General features: G+C 42.4%; 1 protein-coding gene across 1 annotated transcript; it reads left to right on the top strand.

The window, feature by feature from the left end:
- The first annotated feature begins 11,167 nt into the window (after positions 1-11,167).
- LOC147748915 (zinc finger MYM-type protein 1-like) lies at positions 11,168-13,027 on the top strand. Its single transcript, XM_086929060.1, has one exon. It carries the CDS (start codon positions 11,168-11,170, stop codon positions 13,025-13,027), a length of 1,860 nt encoding a protein of 619 aa, XP_086785186.1.
- The last annotated feature ends 7,265 nt before the right edge of the window (positions 13,028-20,292 follow it).

The raw sequence follows: 20,292 nt of genomic DNA, 5'->3' as shown, positions 1-20,292 counted from the left end.
CAAAAAACGATTTTGCAGTTCCATCCAATGCCATCTATGCCCTAAATGATGTTTAAATTTAATGGACACCACATAGACAGTTTTTTCATGCTTCTATGAGTAGCTCTGGGACTACTTGCTAACCACTATTAATCATGGGCGAATTTTGCGAATCTGGCGTTCGCGAATTTTGCGAATTTGCGAACTCGCAATCCGCAAAATCCGCGAATTCTCGCGAATTTGCGGATTTTTTTTTGTGTTCGCAAGGATTTTTGCCAGTTTGCGAGGGTTTTGTACCAGTTCGCAATTGCGAACTTACATGTCGGCTCGCAACGGTCGCGATTATGTTGTTTCTACGTCTGGTTCATCATCACAGGTTCCCAGCACCCTCTGTTTCACCCCTGCCACCCTCTGTTTCACCCATGCCACCCTCTGGTACATCAATGCCACCCTCCGGTTCATCATCACTGTAGATTATGGGTGGAAAAAGCAAGCACACCTGCCCTGCTTCAACTGACATTAATTAATTTGGGGTTGATTTATTAATGTGTCACTGTTTTAAAATTCCAGTCTGGCACCTGCTTCCTTATCTGTAATTTGCTTTCTGTTGCAGTGCAATTTTTTTTTCTAGGACCTTTGTGGCCTACTTGTAGCTATTCTATGAGCCTGCTGTGAGGGTCAGAGCAGGGTCATACAATTGTTGCAACTAGCAACTGAACTGGGAATTTGCGGATTTTTTTTGTGTTCGCAAGGATTTCTGCCAGTTCGCGAGGGTTTTGTAGCAGTTCGCAATTGTGAACTTACATGTCGGCTCGCAACGGTCGGGATTATGTTGTTTCTACGTCTGGTTTATCATCACAGGTTCCCAGCACCCTCTGTTTCACCCCTGCCACCCTCTGTTTCACCCATGCCACCCTCTGGTACATCAATGCCACCCTCTGGTTCATCATCACTGTAGATTATGGGGGGAAAAAGCAAGCACACCTGCTCTGCTTTAACTGACATGAATTAATTTGGGGTTGATTTATTAATGTGTCACTGTTTTAAAATTCCAGTCTGGCACCTGCTTCCTTATCTGTAATTTGCTTTCTGTTGCAGTGCATTTTTTTCCAGGACCTTTGTGGCCTACTTGTAGCTATTCTATGAGCCTGCTGTGAGGGTCAGAGCAGGGTCATACAATTGTTGCAACTAGCAACTGAACTCTGGAGGGGCCCCAGTCAGGAAGCACTGCAGGGAATGGTTACTAATGATGAGTTTGAACTTTTGCACCTGCTGAATGCTTTCACTTTTGCAAAACTTGTTTTTCTGCAGAACAGCATTACAGCAACTGTAATGCCCCAAACAAGCTTACTTGTGAAAGTTGATTTCTAATCCAAAAATGATCCAAAGAAAGTCAAAAGGCCACAAATCCAAAAAAGTGCAGGCAAATGTCAACCTGAGGAGTTATTCTGATAAAAATCATCATTTTCAGAAGGTCTATGCTGCTTGCTAGTGGATTTCTTGTGCAGAATTGCAATTTTTGTAATTTCGCGAGTGCGAGATTGTTGCTGCCCGCCGCACCTACATGTTCGCAATTGCGCACTTACACCGCACGCCGCAAAATTGTATCACCAAGAAAAAAAATTCCGCTGCGTGCGAATTTGCGGATTTTCGGTAAATTTGCGAGCGTTCGCGGATTGCGAATTTACCGAAAATCCGCAAAATCCGCGAGCGTAACGGATTTTCCGCCCATGCTTAGCCACTATACATTTTAAAAAACTGATGAAAAGTACAAAAATTGTAGTTGGAACTGGCAATGCCCCAATCAAATAAACAACACCAGTTCTCTTACTTACTTGTAAAATCTTAAATCCAAAAGTCCTCAAATCCAAGGATATATGATGCAGCAGACACAAAGAGTGATCTTCCAGCTCCAAATCCAAATGAAAAGTGAACAGGACATGGAAAAAGCACTGTCTGTTGTACAGGAACAGGAAGTTGGACACTCTGGGACACTTCCCGCCCCTTAAAAAATTATATAAAAGAAGAAAAAGGACTCCTTGCACAAAAAAGTACAGCATAATGTTTTTTCATCCGAATCATCATTTTTGGGAAGGTTTTATGCTGCTCGAGAGGTATTCTCCTCCAGATTGCAATTTCTGCATGTACGGCATCGCGAGCTTCACCAAACTTCCACCGGATGTCTGATGGTGCGTCCGAATTACGTGTTCCCAATCGCACACTCTAACTGGATCGTGCGGCCAGCTACCAAAATCTGATGGCGCACCCGAATGGGTAGGAAATCTCATTGGCGAATGCACAGATACCAATAAGTGCCTACTGCATGTGCGAAAATGCATTTTGAAAGTGTGAACAAGGAAAGTTTTCGGTAACTCCGCATTCTACTCGGATCGTAGAGTAGCCAAAAATGTGCAAACAGCGCAAACGGAGCGGATTTTAACACCCAGGGTTCATTTTAAGTAATATGAATTTAATATCAATCAATCAATCAATCAATAATCTTTATTTCGATTTTAAAAAACCATAAAAGATTACATACAATACAAAACAATCAAAAAAACAGATCTTTCAATCCCGCGCCCATCCATTCCAATATAGTTAGAAGTACTAATCTATGTCCCAATAGAGGTGTATCCTAATAATTAAAACAATAAATACAATTTGAAAATCTAAAAACATGAAACCTCCATCAAAATCATCATTTTGCCAAAATTACAATATTACCAATTCATTTAAACGCAATTTTTTACATCATGTTATTTCCTTTTTAAAATATATTTTAAACTATCGGCATTACGTACAGAAAACCTATATCAATACCTTTTTGAAATTATTATTCTTTTCTTTGCACAAGGTATTTCACAAAGATACCTAAATGTAAAACCCTTCTTAATAAATCTACACAAAAAGATATCTGCTTATGCTAAAGACAATGGATTGAGTAGTATCCATTTGCAATATTCTTTCAGCCTCACTGCTACGTCTAAAACCCAAAAGGCGACAAATTGGTTTAATCCATTTTCTCCTAGCATTAATGTAAGCGGAGCAGAAAAATAGTATGTGTACTTCATTCTCTTTGGAACCAGAATTGCAGAGTTCACAACTGCTATTGTTTTGCTTTCCTATATTACACACCCACTTTGTTGTATTTGCATTAATTTGCAAAATGCCATAATGAAATTTTTAATACAAAGATTTGGCACAACATGGTAAAATTTCATCCATAAAGGACTCAAATTTACTGTTTGGTTTCATAGAAATATACCTCAAGGATAGGGTGCCTAGTTTGGGGTTGTGTAACCGGGAGCTTTGAATAAACGCCCAGTAGCTTAGCTTTAACACATTTTAGAACTCAGAGTCAAGCCTTATGGGTTCTCCCAGTAGTGTCTCAGCCCCAGCTTGGTGAACCAACCCTCGTTATGAGTCAACCATGCCAGTCTCATGTTTTTTTTTATTCTCAGGATTTCCTGTAAGGCTTCTCTGTAACGGACAAGTTTGTCTGTTGACCACAAGCGTACCCAAGACCCAAAACAATAGTGGCCATAGAGCCGCTTGGTCATCATTACGATGGATGTGTAGGTCCATTACAAGAGGAAGTAAAGGGATGCGTTTTGGGATACTTAATAGTTTCCTAAAGAAAATATTCTCTTGTGCCATGAAGGTATGTTTCACTGCATAACCTCATAATTCTGCCCCATAAAGAGCAGCAGATTGTGCCTTATGTTTATATAGCTCCATTGCTGGGGAAACAGCTTTTGATTTGCTGCTCTTGTGTCTTCTCGCTATCGGAGCTACATTCTGAGCTGTATTACTCTGGTCCAGCTGAGGTTTCCACTCTAATTTAGTGTCTAAAGTAATGCCAAGGTAAGTAAAATTGTGCACGTATTCAATCCTTTCTGTTTGAGCAGTCCATGTTTTTTTTAAGTTTTATGTGGATTGACCGCCATATATTTGCTTTTAGTTGAATTAATCTCCAATCCTTTGGATTCAAAATAAGATCTAAAAGTACTAAGTAAGTTTTGAAGGCCTTTGGGTGTTTGGGATATTAAAATCATATTGTCTGCAAACAAGAGTGCAGGTACATGAGCCCCCCCCCCCCCCCCCCCCCAACTTGGGAGAATTATGTTCGAAGCCCAAGAGGGATTCTGGGATATCGTTCGCATACAAAGAAAAGAGTGTGGGGGCAAGCACACACCCTTGCCTTAAACCTATATATATATATATATATATATATATATATATATATATATATATATATATATATATATATATATATATATATATATATATATATATATATATATATATACGAGAGTCGTATTTATTAAGAAGCAAAAAAATAAATACGCCGCACTCTTCTCGGGTGGGTTTTCCAGCGATTTATTCCAGCTCAGAAAAAACTTCCTTCACCTACGCGTTTCGAACAAAACTGTTCCTGATCACAGTAGTTACAAGTCCGTCTTTACTTTCTCTTATTTGTACCCTCATCTCCACTCAGACAATTAGGAGGCATTGTGGGAGGGGTAGTTTTTCTCGGCTTGGTTAAAGCCGTTATCAGATTCCCATTTCAAGCGTTCGGCCAAATTGGATGTTACTACCGGCGATTAGTTTTTGATGCCAGTTGTAATGGCTATGCGGTTTGTGCGGGCTGAGTGCCCCATTACCGTCTTGTAGAACAGGGATATGAAATCTCCTGTAGTTTGTAATATTGATAGCTAAGTGCTATAGATAAACAGTTTTTATTATTTGGCTTAAGTGTTTGTATGGGAAACCGATATTGACATTCATGATACAAGATTTAGGCAGCTCCTACGACAAGCAATGTCCATTCAAATATAATGTTGCACTAATATACTAGATTTATGCATTTAATCCAAAATGTACTTAGATGGCCTGCAAATCTGCAATGCGTTAGCAAAGAAAATTAATCTCACATTTTTGCACTTTTTCCTATGCAATTCATATCCATGATTCGCTAGTTATGGAATTATCACGTCAATTGCCTGATTCTGGGGCTATCATGACACATATCATTATGCAGTTTTTAACGAATCTCATTTGCACAATAACGGAAAATTGTGACAAAATAATAATAATGGAAACATAGGTAGAGGGCACGACATCATCCACAGTTTTTGGTTGACGGACAAATAAATGTCTATTTACAAATGTACATACAGTTCCTCGTCCCCGTTCAATCCGATCGGGACCTTGGTCTTAAATCTGATTATGAGCCTCGACTCTAGGTGTCTTAATTTTTGTAGACAATTTCCTCCCCTCTCATTTTCTGGCACCATTGCAATCCCTGAGTATTTCATATTTTGCCATGTTTTGTTCTTGTGTATCATCATGTGTTTCACTATAGCATAAGTTTGATCTTTGTTTTGTATAGCTCTGATGTGTTCTAACATCCGTTTTTTGAGAGCACAAATGGTAGACTCTATATAGCGTTTGCCACAGTCACATTCTAACATATAAACAACATAGTGTGATTCACAGGTTATCTTGTGTTTGATTTCAAATGGTTGTCCTTTTGGGTCAAGTAAAGATTTTAAATTTCTCCCAACTTTGCATGCTTTGCATGACATGCATTTGGTAAATCCTTTTTGTCTTTTTTGTAACCAAGATTCTTCTTTTTTGTCGATAAAGTGACTGTTGACTAGGGTATCTCCAAGGGATGGGGCCTTTCTGTACGAGATTAAGTTTTATAGTCTTTAAGCTGTATCCTCTCGGACAACATTTCATAAAACGAGGATACAGCTTAAAGACTATAAAACTTGGAGAACAAAGAGCCAGAAAAAAGACAAGAACAGAGACTCTAATTGATAACAAGAAAGAAAAATCAAATAAAGTAGAAGACAAACCACGTCTCATTCTGACTTACTCCAAAGAAAGTGTACAAATCAGGAAAATTGTAACGAAATACTGGAGTGTGCTAAAGAAGGATCCGGACATTGGCAAAATGATTGGCGACGCACCCTTAATCTCTTACAGGGCTTTGAAGCTTTGGTTAATATTTGTCCAAGTCCCTCTACCATATTATCATGCATCCGCATAGTCGGGATCTCATTTACTGGAAGATAAATAGACTATTTCTATGTATGTCTCGTAGATCTTCTTAACCGTGGCTTCATTCCCAAATACTCCGGGCCATTTGAGTGCTCTGCGGATATTTGACAACACAGGATCAATTTTGGTATATATGGAGCAATGTTTTCTCTAGGGCAGTTAACTGAAAAAGGGAAGCACAGAGCATCAGGCACAAGGGGTAGTGATTGCTCTCTATACGATCTTCCACTATGAGGTCACTTACCGTAGTCCAAAATGGAATTGAGACCAGTACATAGTCTATATGGCTATTACAATTACCCCGTTTAAAGGTTGGCTGACTTGGACTATCAGAGGGTAGGCGCCCATTGCAGGCAAGTAGGCCATGGGCTGCGATCAAGCGCAATAGCTGCGCTACAGCATGTGTGCATTGTACTACAGGGCTACTCTCTATTGGTGGGATATTGTTTGCACTATTCTCTGCCTCAAATATATTTTCCAGCCCTGCTACCGGTTCAAATTTGCGGTTAAAATCCCCCCGATAATTAACACAGCTCTCTGGTTAAGGATGGATATGATATAGTGGAATTGGTCAATGACCTCTACTTCTTTATTGGCGGCGCTAGGCCTGCTATATACGTTGAAGATGAATATCTCCCTTTTATTCAGTCCCACAAATTTAACTCCTAATATATCTTGACTATAGGTGTCAATTTGCTTAAAATGAGCTCCTAGCGTAATTTTCGTCCATATGGCAAGACCTCCAGAGGGCCTTTTTTTTGGGTTAGAGTGGTGGCAGGTATGCTAAAGGTTTTATAACCTACCTTGAAAGGACTTTCTACAGCCCATGTTTCCTGGAATAGCACAATTTCCCTACGGTCAATATACTCCTGCCATGTAGGATCGCTTAAGTTTTTTCTGATTCCAGCTATATTCCAGGAAGTTAGCTTTATATTAGGCTTACAACTTTCGTTGGGTATGTTGCCATTTAACATGATGGTGTTAACTTCCTCTGGGAGCCTACACTCTATATCGTTGCACGGTCATTAGGTATGTTCAGGTGTCCTAAAGCTTTATCATCCTGATTTTCAATCACGGTCTGATTTTCATACATCTCCCTTTGAACTATTACATGTAGGTGACCTGTATCACAAGTCTTAAGATCATTCACAGCCACAGCATTGGAAGAGTTGGGGAACGAGACCTCTGCCTGGATTTTAGGGGGAGCCTCTAGGGTCCTGTCATTAATGCTCAGAATTCCTAGTACAGTGCGGTCTTTAAGGGTACCATCATTATTATTCCCACCCACCATTTTACTACCCTCAGTTTCAAAGCCTAAGAATATACAGATTGCTAGGTTATCCGTTGCCAGATTACTTCCAGGTAGTTGTCAATCCTGAGAATCTAAATCTGAAAGGGCCTGGTACCTATTCGATTGACTAAGAATGGAGCTCTCCCAGCTTTGTTCTCCCCATGCTGCTTGTAGAAGTAACCTAGAGACAGAGCACTAATCTCTGTCTTAGGGGTAAGGGTTGCATCGTGGTTTGTTAGTAAGCGATGGGGCATACTTGGCCTGTGGAAGTTTACCACAATGCAACCCCTCTGGTATTCTTAGTAGAGTTCCCTACCCACCCCACTCTCCTGACCATTAGTATCTCACTAGCATCTCTAGGGTGAAACTTCTTTTGTTTTACCAGCCAGTCTAGGGTTTTATTCCTTAGTTCTACCCAATTTTCCTTCCGGTCCTTCTTTAGAACTGGAACCCCAGTCAATATTATAACGTAGGGGCATGCAGCCGAGGGGAGTTGTAGTGTCACCTCGTTGGGAGCTAATGGTTCACTGGGTTCATTAGTTCTCTCACTTCCACTAGGGATACTGCCTCCCTTGTCCCCGGCTGAGGATTTTGATTGGTGTTTCTGTTTGCTATTAATAGCTAATACATTATTCCCTGTAGCTAGTCCCCCCACAGGCTCACTCCCAATGTTCCTTGCCATCGATTTATCCTGCATTTTATCATTTGGCCCATCTTTGGGAACTGCCAAGCAGTTTCCCCCCATTGCACTTGTGTCTTCTCTGTCCCCTCAAGTTATTAATTGGCTCTTAGTGATATTAGTGTTTAAGGCATTAATTACAATTTCGAGCGCACTACATAGAACAATTATTTTCAGCCAGCTCACAAATATATGTCAGAGCAGAGCTTAGCCCTGGGTCAATAGCTCCTATGGGCTGGTCAGTCATGGCTTCCTTAGAGGTAGTAATGTCTATAGGTATCTTTGTCACGGTATCTGACTCTGTTTGTGTGCCCACCGAAGTGCGAGTGACTGCTGGGAGAATTGCAGTCCTCCCTTTACCCTTGGTTTTCTTAGCACCAGTGTACTGCTTACTTTTTTCTGCCCCTTGATCAATCTTGTGTGTGTCCACACTCGCTGTAGTCTTTGACCGGGTGGCTCTAATAATAGTAGGTATGGGGCTCGATGACATGTCAGAACCAGGCAATAAAGGGGACAAGGGGGCAGTACCTAATAAAGCCGCTGTGACTGAATTGGATACATTATTCTGCACTTGGTTAACAGTTTCTAATAAGGGTGAAGAAGCACCAGATGACAAATGTCTCAGCAGTGTGGCGGGGTCCAGTGAAAGGCGTCACTCTGTTAAGTGAATCTCGTGTGAAAGCACAGATTCTACCCTTACTAAAAATGCATCCAGTGTGCCAACTACGCTCTTTCGTTTTTCCATTTGGGAGATATGTATATTTCCTAGCTAGTGAGAAGAAACAGACCCCACTTGTTTGTAACAAAGGAAGGATGAAACTGTGCCTCTCATAGGGGTGGCCCAGCCCAGCCTCTTCCAGCCGCTCACGGGCGCGGACGGGCCTGCACTTGGCCCGGGCACGCCCACGCGCGTCCCGCACCGCGGGAGCCCTGGTGCGATTTTAAGCGCCTCCTGACGTTTCCTGCTGACGCTACTGGGGAGCGCCGCCGGGGGACTCTGGGAGATGGAGTCTGTGGCGCCCGGCTCTTCCCCCTGGCCAGCAGCATTGGCAGTGTCTGTATCGATGCAGTCCCCCTCGACTGTTTGGGCAGCTAGTAGAAGGAGGCAGGGTCGGATTGGCAAGGCGGGCATTCGGGAAACGGCCGAAGGGCCGTTGTCTCAGTGCCCTCTGTGGGCCGGTTTTTTCTCCCCTTTTTCAGTTCACAGAGAGTGCTCTCTGCTATCTGCTCTCTGTGAACTTGGGAAGGGGAGAAAAAAAAACGGCCCACAGAGCGCACGGAAACAGAGACAGAAATGAAAGCGCTTCACTGTGTGCCATGCAGTGATTATTAGCTGTGGCCTCACTTCACCCCCTGCCCCTGAAAAGCAATCACGCCAAGGGTGGGCTGGGGAGTAGTGATTGTCTGCGAAAATTGGCCTCCCTGGGGGCCAGGTGTTGCTCAGGCCTTGAGCCATTTCCACCTCGGCCCCCCTGGGGCCCACGCAGCCGAGAAACGGTGTTAATCTTAACACCTCGCCCACAGCCCCTCAGATTCAGGGCACAGTGGGCGAGGAAGAATGGGTCTGGCTGTGGGGGCTAGGTGATGTTTTGAACTCCCACCATCTTCACCTCAGCCTTCCCCTGTCTACCATTGTGCTCCCCTGCCAAGACATTGCCCTGGGGCCTGGAGGGCTGGGGAGGGCTGATTAATTTACTAATTGCAGGGGCCATACTGCTGTTCATGTGCTCTTGAGCGAAGTAGGTTAGTAATAGCAGGGGCTTCCCTTCTTTTTAGGTGCTCCTGCACTGAAGATCTTGAATAATTTTGTGACAGAAAGGGGCCTTGCTATTTTTTTAGTTGCTCAGCATGTAGGCCATTGTCACCTTGGGCCTGTGTCCTGCGCAAGAACAGTATCCTCCCACTTTCATTCCTTATCTTTGCATAGGCATAGGTGGCCTAACGCCAGAGTTGCAGAGATGGGGATTCAAGTTTGAATCCCAGGGTCTGCTCAACAGCCTGTGATTCTGGGCAGATCACTTCCTCGCCCAGGCCCTTAAATAAAAAATCAGATCATGTGTACTGTAATTGGTACTCATGAATAGAACTCAAATAGCCTTTGTCTTGGGCTGAATTTACACTACATAAAACTGTCAAATGGTAAGAAAATTATAAAAAATAACCATTTGTTCATGCTTTATGATTCTGCAAAGGGACCATGATAATTAAAGAGGACACTTTATAAAAACATGTCCATATTTTTAACACAGCTTTTCCGATACAAAAGTTCCATTTCATTCCCCTTAGTGCTTCACTGTCTGGTTGTCTTATGCTGTGGAGGCTGCGCTCTGACCCCTAAGTCATTCGGCACCTCTTGCTGAGTGCACCATTCTACTTCTATGTTCTTTTTGTTATTCTGGGAGAGTCTAAGCTTGCCCTAAGATAACATTTCATAGTATTCATAATTTCCAGTGACTCCCTCCTCAATGGGGGATCTTGTTGGCTGATGTTTATGGCCTTCCTTTCCCTCCCCAGCTCCTGCCTCACCTTCATATGGACACACCCCTTACTCACTGCCTGCATGAGTGTGAAAACAGCAGGCCTATAGGTTTCTGTCTCACTGCTCTGGGATCCAAGATAAGACGGATACTCAAGGAAAGGACCAGACACAGTTAGTTGACCTTTACTTTCAACGGCCAACGCATGACCAGCTTTCTGCATTCTTTCACTATCACCCAATCTAATCTTCCAAAAGTCAACAGTTCAATGGGCAGTTGGCATTCATGAGGAAAGATGGGAGTACGCGACACTGGTTAAGCTTTTCAAAAATCCAAAAAGCTTTCTTTTGCACAGTTTGCTTGACATTTAGCAAATGTGAAGAAAGTGGGCCTTTTATTCGAGGGGTGAAAAACTTTAGGCACGTGTACATGCGCATTACAGAGCATGAGGCATCCCAATTCCACAAAAGATGCACTGATTCGTATATGATGACAATTTCTGGAGTTGACATAACCACTCTCCTCTTCTCTCGGCAGACAACTCGTGCAGTACAAGTCAGAAAGAGGTGAGAAATATTGGAGCGTGTGGTTGAAGTTATTAAACTGATTGGTAAAAGGGGGCTTAGCTATCGGGGGAAATCAGAGTCTGTGTCTGAGTTGGATAATGATTTAATGGATCATGGGAACTTTCTGGAGCTCATCCTTCTGCTGTCAAAATATGACCAACCTCTTAAACAACACATTGAGTCTCTCACTTCCAAAGCAAAACAGAAAGGTGGTCGTGGTGCATCTGTGACATTCATGTCAAAGACCACAATTGGTTATGTAATAGAAACAATTTCCAAACTGATAAAAAGACACATTGCTAAAGAAATAAACGATGCAGGTATGTACTCAATCCAGATAGACTCAACTCAAGATATAAGTATTACTGACCAGTGTTCCATTATCATCCGATATGTCACAGACACTGTACATGAACGCCTAATAGCAGTCAGAAATTGCACTTTGTCAACTGGAAAAGGATTGTTCGAGTTGGTACAAACTGCAATTCAACAAAATGGTCTTGACATAGCTAAGTGCATTGGAAATTCGACTGATGGCGCTTCCAACATGCAAGGCCAGTACAATGGACTCAGTACTTGGCTAAGCAAAGAATCTCCAAATCACATACACGTCTGGTGTTATGCACATGTGTTAAACCTTGTCCTTATTGAGGTGACCCAAGCATCTACAGCGTCCACCTCTCTCTTTGGACTGCTACACTCTTGTGCAGTCTTTCTCCGGGAGTCATATAAGCGGATGGATGTGTGGCGTGAGCTGGCAAAGGATAGCCGGACAGTCCAGATCATTGGAGAAACAAGATGGTGGGCAAAAGATGCTGCTCTCAAGAAAGTTTTTGGCTCTTTCAATAACCCTGCCAATGCTATGTTTATTGATTTGGTCAAAGTCCTTCATAAGATTTCATCTGACAATCTTAGATTTATTCCAAATGTACGGTGCCAAGCCTTACAATTTGCTGAGGGACTATGTAAATTTCAAACAGTCCTAACAGCCCAATTGTATCTTCGCATTTTTGCTTCAACCACACCACTGTCTAAGTATCTCCAAACAAGTGGAATGGATATCCTGCAAGCACAGAGAATGGTGTCAGACACTGTAAAACTCCTTGTCACAGATTCCCGCAATTTTGATGCTGTGTACTCTGCTGCCACAACATTTTCAGAGTGGGCCAACAAAGGTTTAGCAGAAAGGAACTGTGACCAAGAAGTACAAACAACACTTCCAGAAGGGAGATTGTCCTTTAAAAAGATGCCTGGGATGAGCACAAAGGATGAGCCTATAACCCTAGCTAAAGATCGATTTCGTATTGGGGTGCATAATACAGTAATGGACCAAGTTATTCAAAGTCTGACCACTCGTTTCAAGACACACTTCACTTTGGCAGCAGATATAGCATGCCTAGACCCAAAGAACTTCAATCAGACTCTCCCAGGTAATGCTCTTGTGAGACTTTGCTCCTTGTTGCAAAACATAGATAGCTCAATAAATGTGCAGACTTTGCAGGAAGAACTTCAGGATTTTGCTGCTAAATGGTCAAATTTAAAAAGGACACTACCTGAAGAGTACGACAGAGAAGACCAGATGAATGAAGACAAACCACTTCAAGTAGAAGAATTTGACAAAAAACCTGAGGCTGGGCCAACAAAGTGCAATACTTGCCGTGACTGTGCTGTCTGTTGTTACTCTATCTTGAAAAAATACCTTCTTTTCAGCAGTGCCTATCGGCATTTGTATTTGGCATACAAATATGTCTTGACCTTATCCTGTACACAAGTAGCCTGTAAGAGAAGTTTTTCCAAACTGAAGTGCATCAAAACCCGCCTAAGAAACCAAATTGGTCAGGAAAACCTTGAAGCCTTTATGCTCATGTCAGTTGAATGGAATGTGCTGTCTCAGTTGAAAACTGATGACATTATTGACTTCGTTGCAAAAAAAAGTGCATTGCTGCAGGATCTTTTGATTGAGTAATCCTCAGTCTCCCCATGGCCCAGACTTTAAGGCAGCAACAGATATGAATAAAACTGTGTTTTTTGTATATAGACATCACCTGCTGACTGTGAAATAAATGTATGACTAGATTGTACAGATACATTTTTTCAGCATTCTTTACACCCCAGACTGCCTTTTCCTCGTTGGTGAATTCTTACTTTTGTTATTACATGTTCTATTCCCAGAGATTCCAGTCTTACCCTTTCTCCTTGACTTTGTACTAGATTTCTGGTTTATGTGATGATTAGAGTCTAGGACATAGCTGGTTAGGAAAGAGTATCCAACGACATTGTGCAGGGCGTTAAGACTGCAAGTAAGTATTCAGTTATCTGAACTGCAGTGCTCCTAGTCTTTACCAATGTTACTTGCTCTGTAAGCTTTAAAAGGCTTAATTTACTAAATATTTGTCTACAAATTAAACCTCAAAGAGTAACCAAATGGTGTTTCATGAAAGGGCATGCCCCTCGAATGTGGGCCACGCCCCTTAAATATAGGCCATGCCCCTTAAATGTAGGCCACGCCCCTTAAATGTAGGCCACGCCCCCTTAATGTGGGCCACTTTTTCGTCAGTGCCCGGGCCAAATTGTGATCCCAATCCGACCCTGGAAGGAGGCAAGGCTCACGTTGCTGGAAAGAGAAGCAAGGGAAAAGGGACATATGACATGAAAACGTCCACATTTTTTACAATGTTTGTCTACCCCAACAATCTGTTTCTCTGTCTTAAATTGCATACTTGCTGCTTAGAAACTGAGGAAAAAATATGCATCATAAATGTTATCTCTTCATTTTTAGGAGTACGTGCCTCTGTGAAAGACCTTGCTGTCATCTAATGAATTTAACATGTGTATTTGGGGTCTTGGATGGAATTTTATTATGTATTGTCTTTTTTACTATGGGTTTTTATAGTCAGGAGCTGACCAAATAAGGATGTCTTTGATTTTGACTTTGGCATAATTTACTCATTGATTAGACCCAATACTCTCCCCATACAACGTTATTTTTAAACCAGATGTTTCAGTTTTGTTTATTGCTTTGGCCAGTGTATGACTTAAAACCTATTTATATATTTTAGTAATGTATCAAAAATAAATTTGCATTCAATTTATAAGCGAGAGAGCTAAGAGTTTTAACTTGTCCACCGCTGCATGATTGGTCAACAGAAACAGTTCTGGTTAGCCTCAACACCCAGTGAGACAGAGTAAGGAAATTGCAATCATATTCCCAAGCCTCAAAATACACAAGCAAATGTGACCATACGGGGCTAACCATCTACATCTGCAGCCGAAGAACAGTGCACACGTCACTATTCTCTCACACTTTCCAGAGGCAGCCTAGTGTCATACATTAGTGTCGTCTCACCGTTTGTCAACTGGGACCACACTGGAAGTAAAGACAATGCTTTTTTTTAAAAATCATACCAGGATGCGGGTTGTTCAGAGTGGCTCAAACCCTTGTAAGAGGTCAAAGCCAGAGTATCCTGCAAGCACAAAATCTATAGCGTTTCCAAGGGCAAATGGGATTTCTTATACTGTCTAATCAAACCTTTTCTAACATCCAGTTGCATTTTTCCTTTTCAACTCCATATATGGATGTTTGAGTAACAAAGAACAACCCTTAGAAACCATTTAAACTGGCACGACCTCCTGGCAGTACCGAGACGACGAATTTTCTTCAAATTAGATGTTTTAATAACACCCTTTCAATGCATCCTACCACTTGCAAGTATTGGTGGTATTTACGGCTTTATACATTTTACTTATCATTTCTCCCATGGGGCAGGAAAGAGACAATTGCTGGGAGACAATAAAGAACTTGCAGTTCATTGCTTTGAAACACTAACAAATTGTGCAGTGGAATTTTACAGCAACTTTGGTATCGAATGATCAATTTATGACCATATTGCAAGTGGCATGGATATAATGCACCTGCATTATAGCAGACAGAATATCCATCAAGTTTGTGACGAGTAATCTATCGACTGAACTCTAAATCAAGCCCCAATTTTAAAAAGACTGCACTTAGCACAACGGTGCAAAATATGGTGCAGAAGCATAGCACAATTAAAGGGAGAAAACAGATCAGTCTATGAAACATGAGCATAAGCAAAGATCTCACCCTGTCAATGAAACACAAAGAGCGCCAATAACTACTCAAATGTATCACTAGAAAGATTGGCCATGGTATAGTTCTGTCCTACTGTCTATAGCTACCACATGTGTAAAATGTATCAGTCAACAGACTGTCCATGCCTGTCCTGTTCTCCTTGTTTTTGATATAACAACTTCAGGTGTCAGTGTGGTGGTGGAATGTAAGATCTTCATTCCAGTAATCTATCCAGATGAATGCTTTTGCACTTCTTCTGTTGGATAGGTTTGCTTGCTTTGCCCCCTGCCTGCTGTTATTAGGGAATCATGTGTCCGTTCTGTTTCAGCAGCCGGCACCCATTGAACTGCGTCCTTTTTTTTTTAAAGTAGGTCAATTTTATTGTATTTCATCAATTGAAATCATTACAAAGGGGTAAGAAATAATTAATACGGTTATACATTGTCATGGCAATCAAATTGTATTAGCTTAAGTGTTTGTAAAAAACTAATAGCAATTTTCAAAATTGCAAAAGTTTAAGAAGTTTGGAAATGTTTTTGAAAACAATTTCTAAAAATTCTAAAGATCCAATATGATCTTATGCCCACATGCATCAAGCTATTTAGGAATCGCAAACAGTGCGATTCGGTAAAATCGGCCGTTTGCAATTCCTAAATTCCTTTTTACTATGCATCAATCATTTTTGGAAAAATCGTTATTTTTAGCGATTTCCAAAAATGCGATTGCTCTTAAGGAATGGCAAATTTGCAATTCCTTAAAAGCAATGCATGATTGTTTTTAAAAATGCAAATACGCAATTATGGGGGGCAAATTACCACGAGGGTGAACCTCGTGGTAATTTGCGAAAAAGGTTTAAAATGCTCAAATTAGCATTTTAAACACTGTCATGTTACAGACACACATGTCCTTAGGACATGTGTGTGTGAAACATCCATTTTAAAATACATTTCAGGGGTGCGGGGGGGGTCCTTTGGACCCCCCCCTGCACTCATGGAATGCATTAACATTTTGCGAATTCCAATTTGTGAATTCGCGATTCCCATTGATTCCTATGGGCCTTTTGGCCCATAGGATTCAATGGGAATTGCGAAATCGCAAATTGGAATTCGCATAATATTTGCGATTCGGTAAAAATTGCGATTTTTACCGAATCGCAAATTTTATGCAATTTTATTCATGCATCCCGTTTTGCGATTCCTTATTTGCGATTCGGTAAAAATCGCAAATTAGGAATCGCAAAATCGGACTTTGATGCATGTGGCCGTTTGTGTTCAGGCATTGTCTTAATGTCGCATTGAAACCTGTGAATTAGTTAATGAGCATGATCTGCTTCATGTAGATTTTGCCGCTCTAGGTGCAAAGCCGGGCAGCAACATAAGAGCTGTGCTAATGACTCATTTTTGTAATCAGAAATCCTGCACCTTAGGGTTGTGCTTGCTTTGTGTGTCATGATGTTCTATTCTATTGCCTTCATGTTGCTTACTTTTGAGTCTCAAATTGATTGTTTTATGGGAGCATCTCTCTGGATGTTGGCTTCACTTCTTGAACTTTTTGGTTGTTCTCATTCTCTTGCATGGATCTGTCTATAATATTTACTCTTTAAGTGGTACAAATCGCTCACTTATCCTTCATCTACTTAAGGTCTGTCTTTTGTCCTTCAGGGGCTTTGGTTATCTCCATTCAGTGCTCAGAAAGATAATTTATTTAATAGTCAGTTAAGTATTGATTTAATAAAAGCTACAAGTCATTAAACTGCCCAGTCTCTGGATTACTGTTACATCACTCTCTGAGCATATCTGGGCTTTTGGTATGGTCAAGCACTTTCTTGCCTATCTGGAATTCTACTTTTTATAGGGCCACTCCACCATGGGTTTGGTGATTTACTGACTGAACTTTGAATGTTGTTGAATGGTACCTGTATGATGATTACTTCTCTTTGTAATATTTATATGTTGTGCTAGTTCCTTCAGCATCACTGTTCTTTGATTGTTTTCTTATTAATTAAGATGGTGGACATGGGCTGGCAGGTGTTATTTCCGTTCTGTTTAAATGGTGATGCCAATAGTGCCATCTTAAGAAGGGGCCTTGCTCCAGTACATTCTCATTAAAAAACAAGAATGGGTAAGAATAGGTCAATGTGGCAATACGTGATTTATTACACGGGGACATCTTTCTCTTGACAGTGTTCTTAATCAAAATCTGCTGCTTGCAGGCCTGTGTGCTATGTGTTTTTAACTATTGGTGCTCTAACTTTTCTCTCTCAAACAATCATTTTCAAGGGAAGGGTGGATGTGCCAGTGTGTTTTTCTTCATATCAATGACTGTAAGGCAATCACTTAGGGCTTCCTGAGATGTTGCATCTAAGAATCATGGTCTCCAAAATCTAGTAAAGTGACTGTTTGTTCGACGATGTAGATGTAGATTTCACCATGTCAAACACAATTAGATGATGGATGGAGTGCTGAAACTTTTCAGAAACTCAACCCCAGTCACTATTAGATCTGGGTTAAATCCATCATAGTTATTTAGCTCATTTCGTCACCCCAGTTCAGACACAGCTATATGCGAATCAGTATTGTTCCTGCTCCTCATGGGGAAAGAGTATCCCAAACTGGCAAGCCAGGTCTTCCCCGGACCGGAAACAAGCATGCTGGGACTGGGGGTGACTGTCTGAAAAGTTTCAGTGCTCTGTCCATTATCTTATTGTGTTTGCTATGACTTGACCTTGTCTCCTTGTCTAGCTAATATTAACCCCTTCGCTGCTCATGACGAGCTCAGCTCGTCATTCAGTACACTGGTCGTGTGCTTATGAAGACCTGAGCTTGTCATGAACAATGGGAAATCAGAGAATGCAGCGCCACAGGGGAAAACCTCTAGCAGCCAAGGTGTTAACACTGACTTTCAGTTGAGCATGTGGCACATTTTTGAGTCTGCTTGCCTTGCACATCATGGCTTTCTCTCACGGCTCTGACACCTTATAGAAATGCCCGAACGATGAGGTCAAGTATATAAATATTGAAAGTGTCCAGTTTTGCACACTTTCACTACAGGGCCAGAGAATGTTGTGTTGTGGAACTACTTCCTGTTAGAAATGGGGGACTCTAGTTGGCATTGGTTTGCACCTTTGTCCAAGTAGGTAAGTAGGGGCCCCTCTTCCTAGTTAGGGTGAGAGGAGTACACTTCTAAAATAACCCCTGCTCACCCCCTTGGTAGCTTAGCACAAGCAGACATGCGTATCTCAGAGGCAGTGTGTAAAGCATTTGTGCATGCATACAGTAACACAGTGAAAACACTACAAATGGACACCACACCTGTTTAGAAAAAGACAAAACTTTATCTAAATAAACAAGACCAAATAGGACAAAAATCAAACATGCAATACTGTATTTAAACTTCACGGTCTGGTTGAATCTTCCAAGCAGCCCTTTTCCTTGGGGGTGGAGGAGTTGTAAACATAAAGGTAACATCACACTACTGCCACAGGGATTCCATATATCTAGATATGATATTGATCCCCCGGTCAGACACCACCTCTCTGAGGAATCCCACACTGGAGAAGATCCCCATCAATGCTCGACCCACCAAGGGGCTGTCACAGTCCGGAGAGGGATTGTCTTGGAGTACCGGGGGGCATGGTCCACCAGACCAGGATAAACCTAGCTGTCTTGGGGTTCAGAGGTCCCACAATGTAGATGGCCACCCTCTCAAAGGGGTCCTGATGACAGGGAAAGGTTGGAGAGGAGCCTTGCACTTCCTCTCACTTGCCTGGAAAGTATGGCAAGTCCTACAATGGGTGTCAGAATCTTTGCACATCCGGGGCCAGAAAAAGTGGGTGACAAGCCTTTCAAAGATCTTGCATTGCCCTAGATGCCCTTAAAAAGGTACATAGTGAGACGGACCCAGTAGGAAGGCTCTGAAGTGCTGGGGTATCACCAGCACACAGGCTGACCCAGGGTCAGCATCCTTAGGCTCACTATACAGAAGACCATTGTCCCAGTAAATCCAGTGTGACCCAGACTGATCACCTGCTGCCTGGCTTGCAGCCTACTGCTGCAAACCATCAAGAGGGGGGCATTCCCGCTGCTACTTGAAGAATTCCTCCCAGGAGGGGCCCCCTTCCTGCTGCCAATGAGTCAGCTCAGGTAGGTACCCCAGTTCAGCCTCTTGCTCCTCTATAGGCTCCAGGGCATCACCCTCAAGGTCTGCTTCCTCCTAAACATTGGATCTTCAGGCTGGTTTCCCGCGCCCACTGATTCCTCTCTTTTTGGCAGGCACCTAGGCCATTCTTCCAGGCTCTGGGTACTCTTGATTGCCCTTTTTGGCTGCCATAGACTGAGTGGTCACACACGCCCACTCAGGCAGACCCAACATCTCCAAATGAGACTTATGCTCCACCTTCCTCGAAGGGAAACATCCAGATCTTTGCCTAGCAGACAGTCAACAGACATGGCTAGCCTCACAACTACTTTCAAGGTATCTGAACCCCCCACTCAAAGGGAACTTGTGCCACTTTGCAGAGGCACTCTGAGTTGTCAGCTGAAACTACTGTATAGAATACATAAGGGACCACCTACTCTTCAGACACTAGCCAACAACTTAAAGCTGTCACACTGGCTCCATTGTCTCTTGGAGCTTGCTCCCTATGGCCATTAATGGTCATCCACTGCCCATATTTCTTAGTGTTGGCGGGCAGGTATGTCCTTGGGACCACCTCAAATGCTACACTAGCCAACTCCCAGGGCAGGGCACCTGTGGGTGTAGTGGTGGCCTAGGTGGGACACCTAGGATCCCCTATGAAGTGACCAACCTGACCACAAGCATAACATGCATGTGGCTCTTCTGTTTAGGCTTACCTACAGGGACCCATGGCTTCTTCTCACTGGGGGGGCTAGAAACCCTTCCCTTGGTTCCCTTGAGAATTACTTTGGGGAACTTTTTGGAACTCCTTTTGTTTACCCTTGTCCCCCCACTCTTCTACTGGGGACCCTGCAGACCTTTGGTGGTGTCTCCCACATGCCTTTATGAACCGTGGTACTGACCCAGCGGTTCGTCTCCACAGCAAGCTTCCTGGGGTCAGTAAGCCTACTATCAATCAAATGCTGGCGTAGCTCTGGAAAACAACTACCAGACAAGTGCTCCCA

The sequence above is a fragment of the Lissotriton vulgaris genome, chromosome 1_1 (genome assembly GCF_964263255.1).
Source record: "Lissotriton vulgaris chromosome 1_1, aLisVul1.2, whole genome shotgun sequence".
NCBI classification, from domain to species: Eukaryota; Metazoa; Chordata; class Amphibia; order Caudata; family Salamandridae; genus Lissotriton; species Lissotriton vulgaris.
The sequence above is the reverse complement of the archived record's forward strand: the minus strand, read 5'-3'. Positions and strand labels throughout refer to the sequence as shown.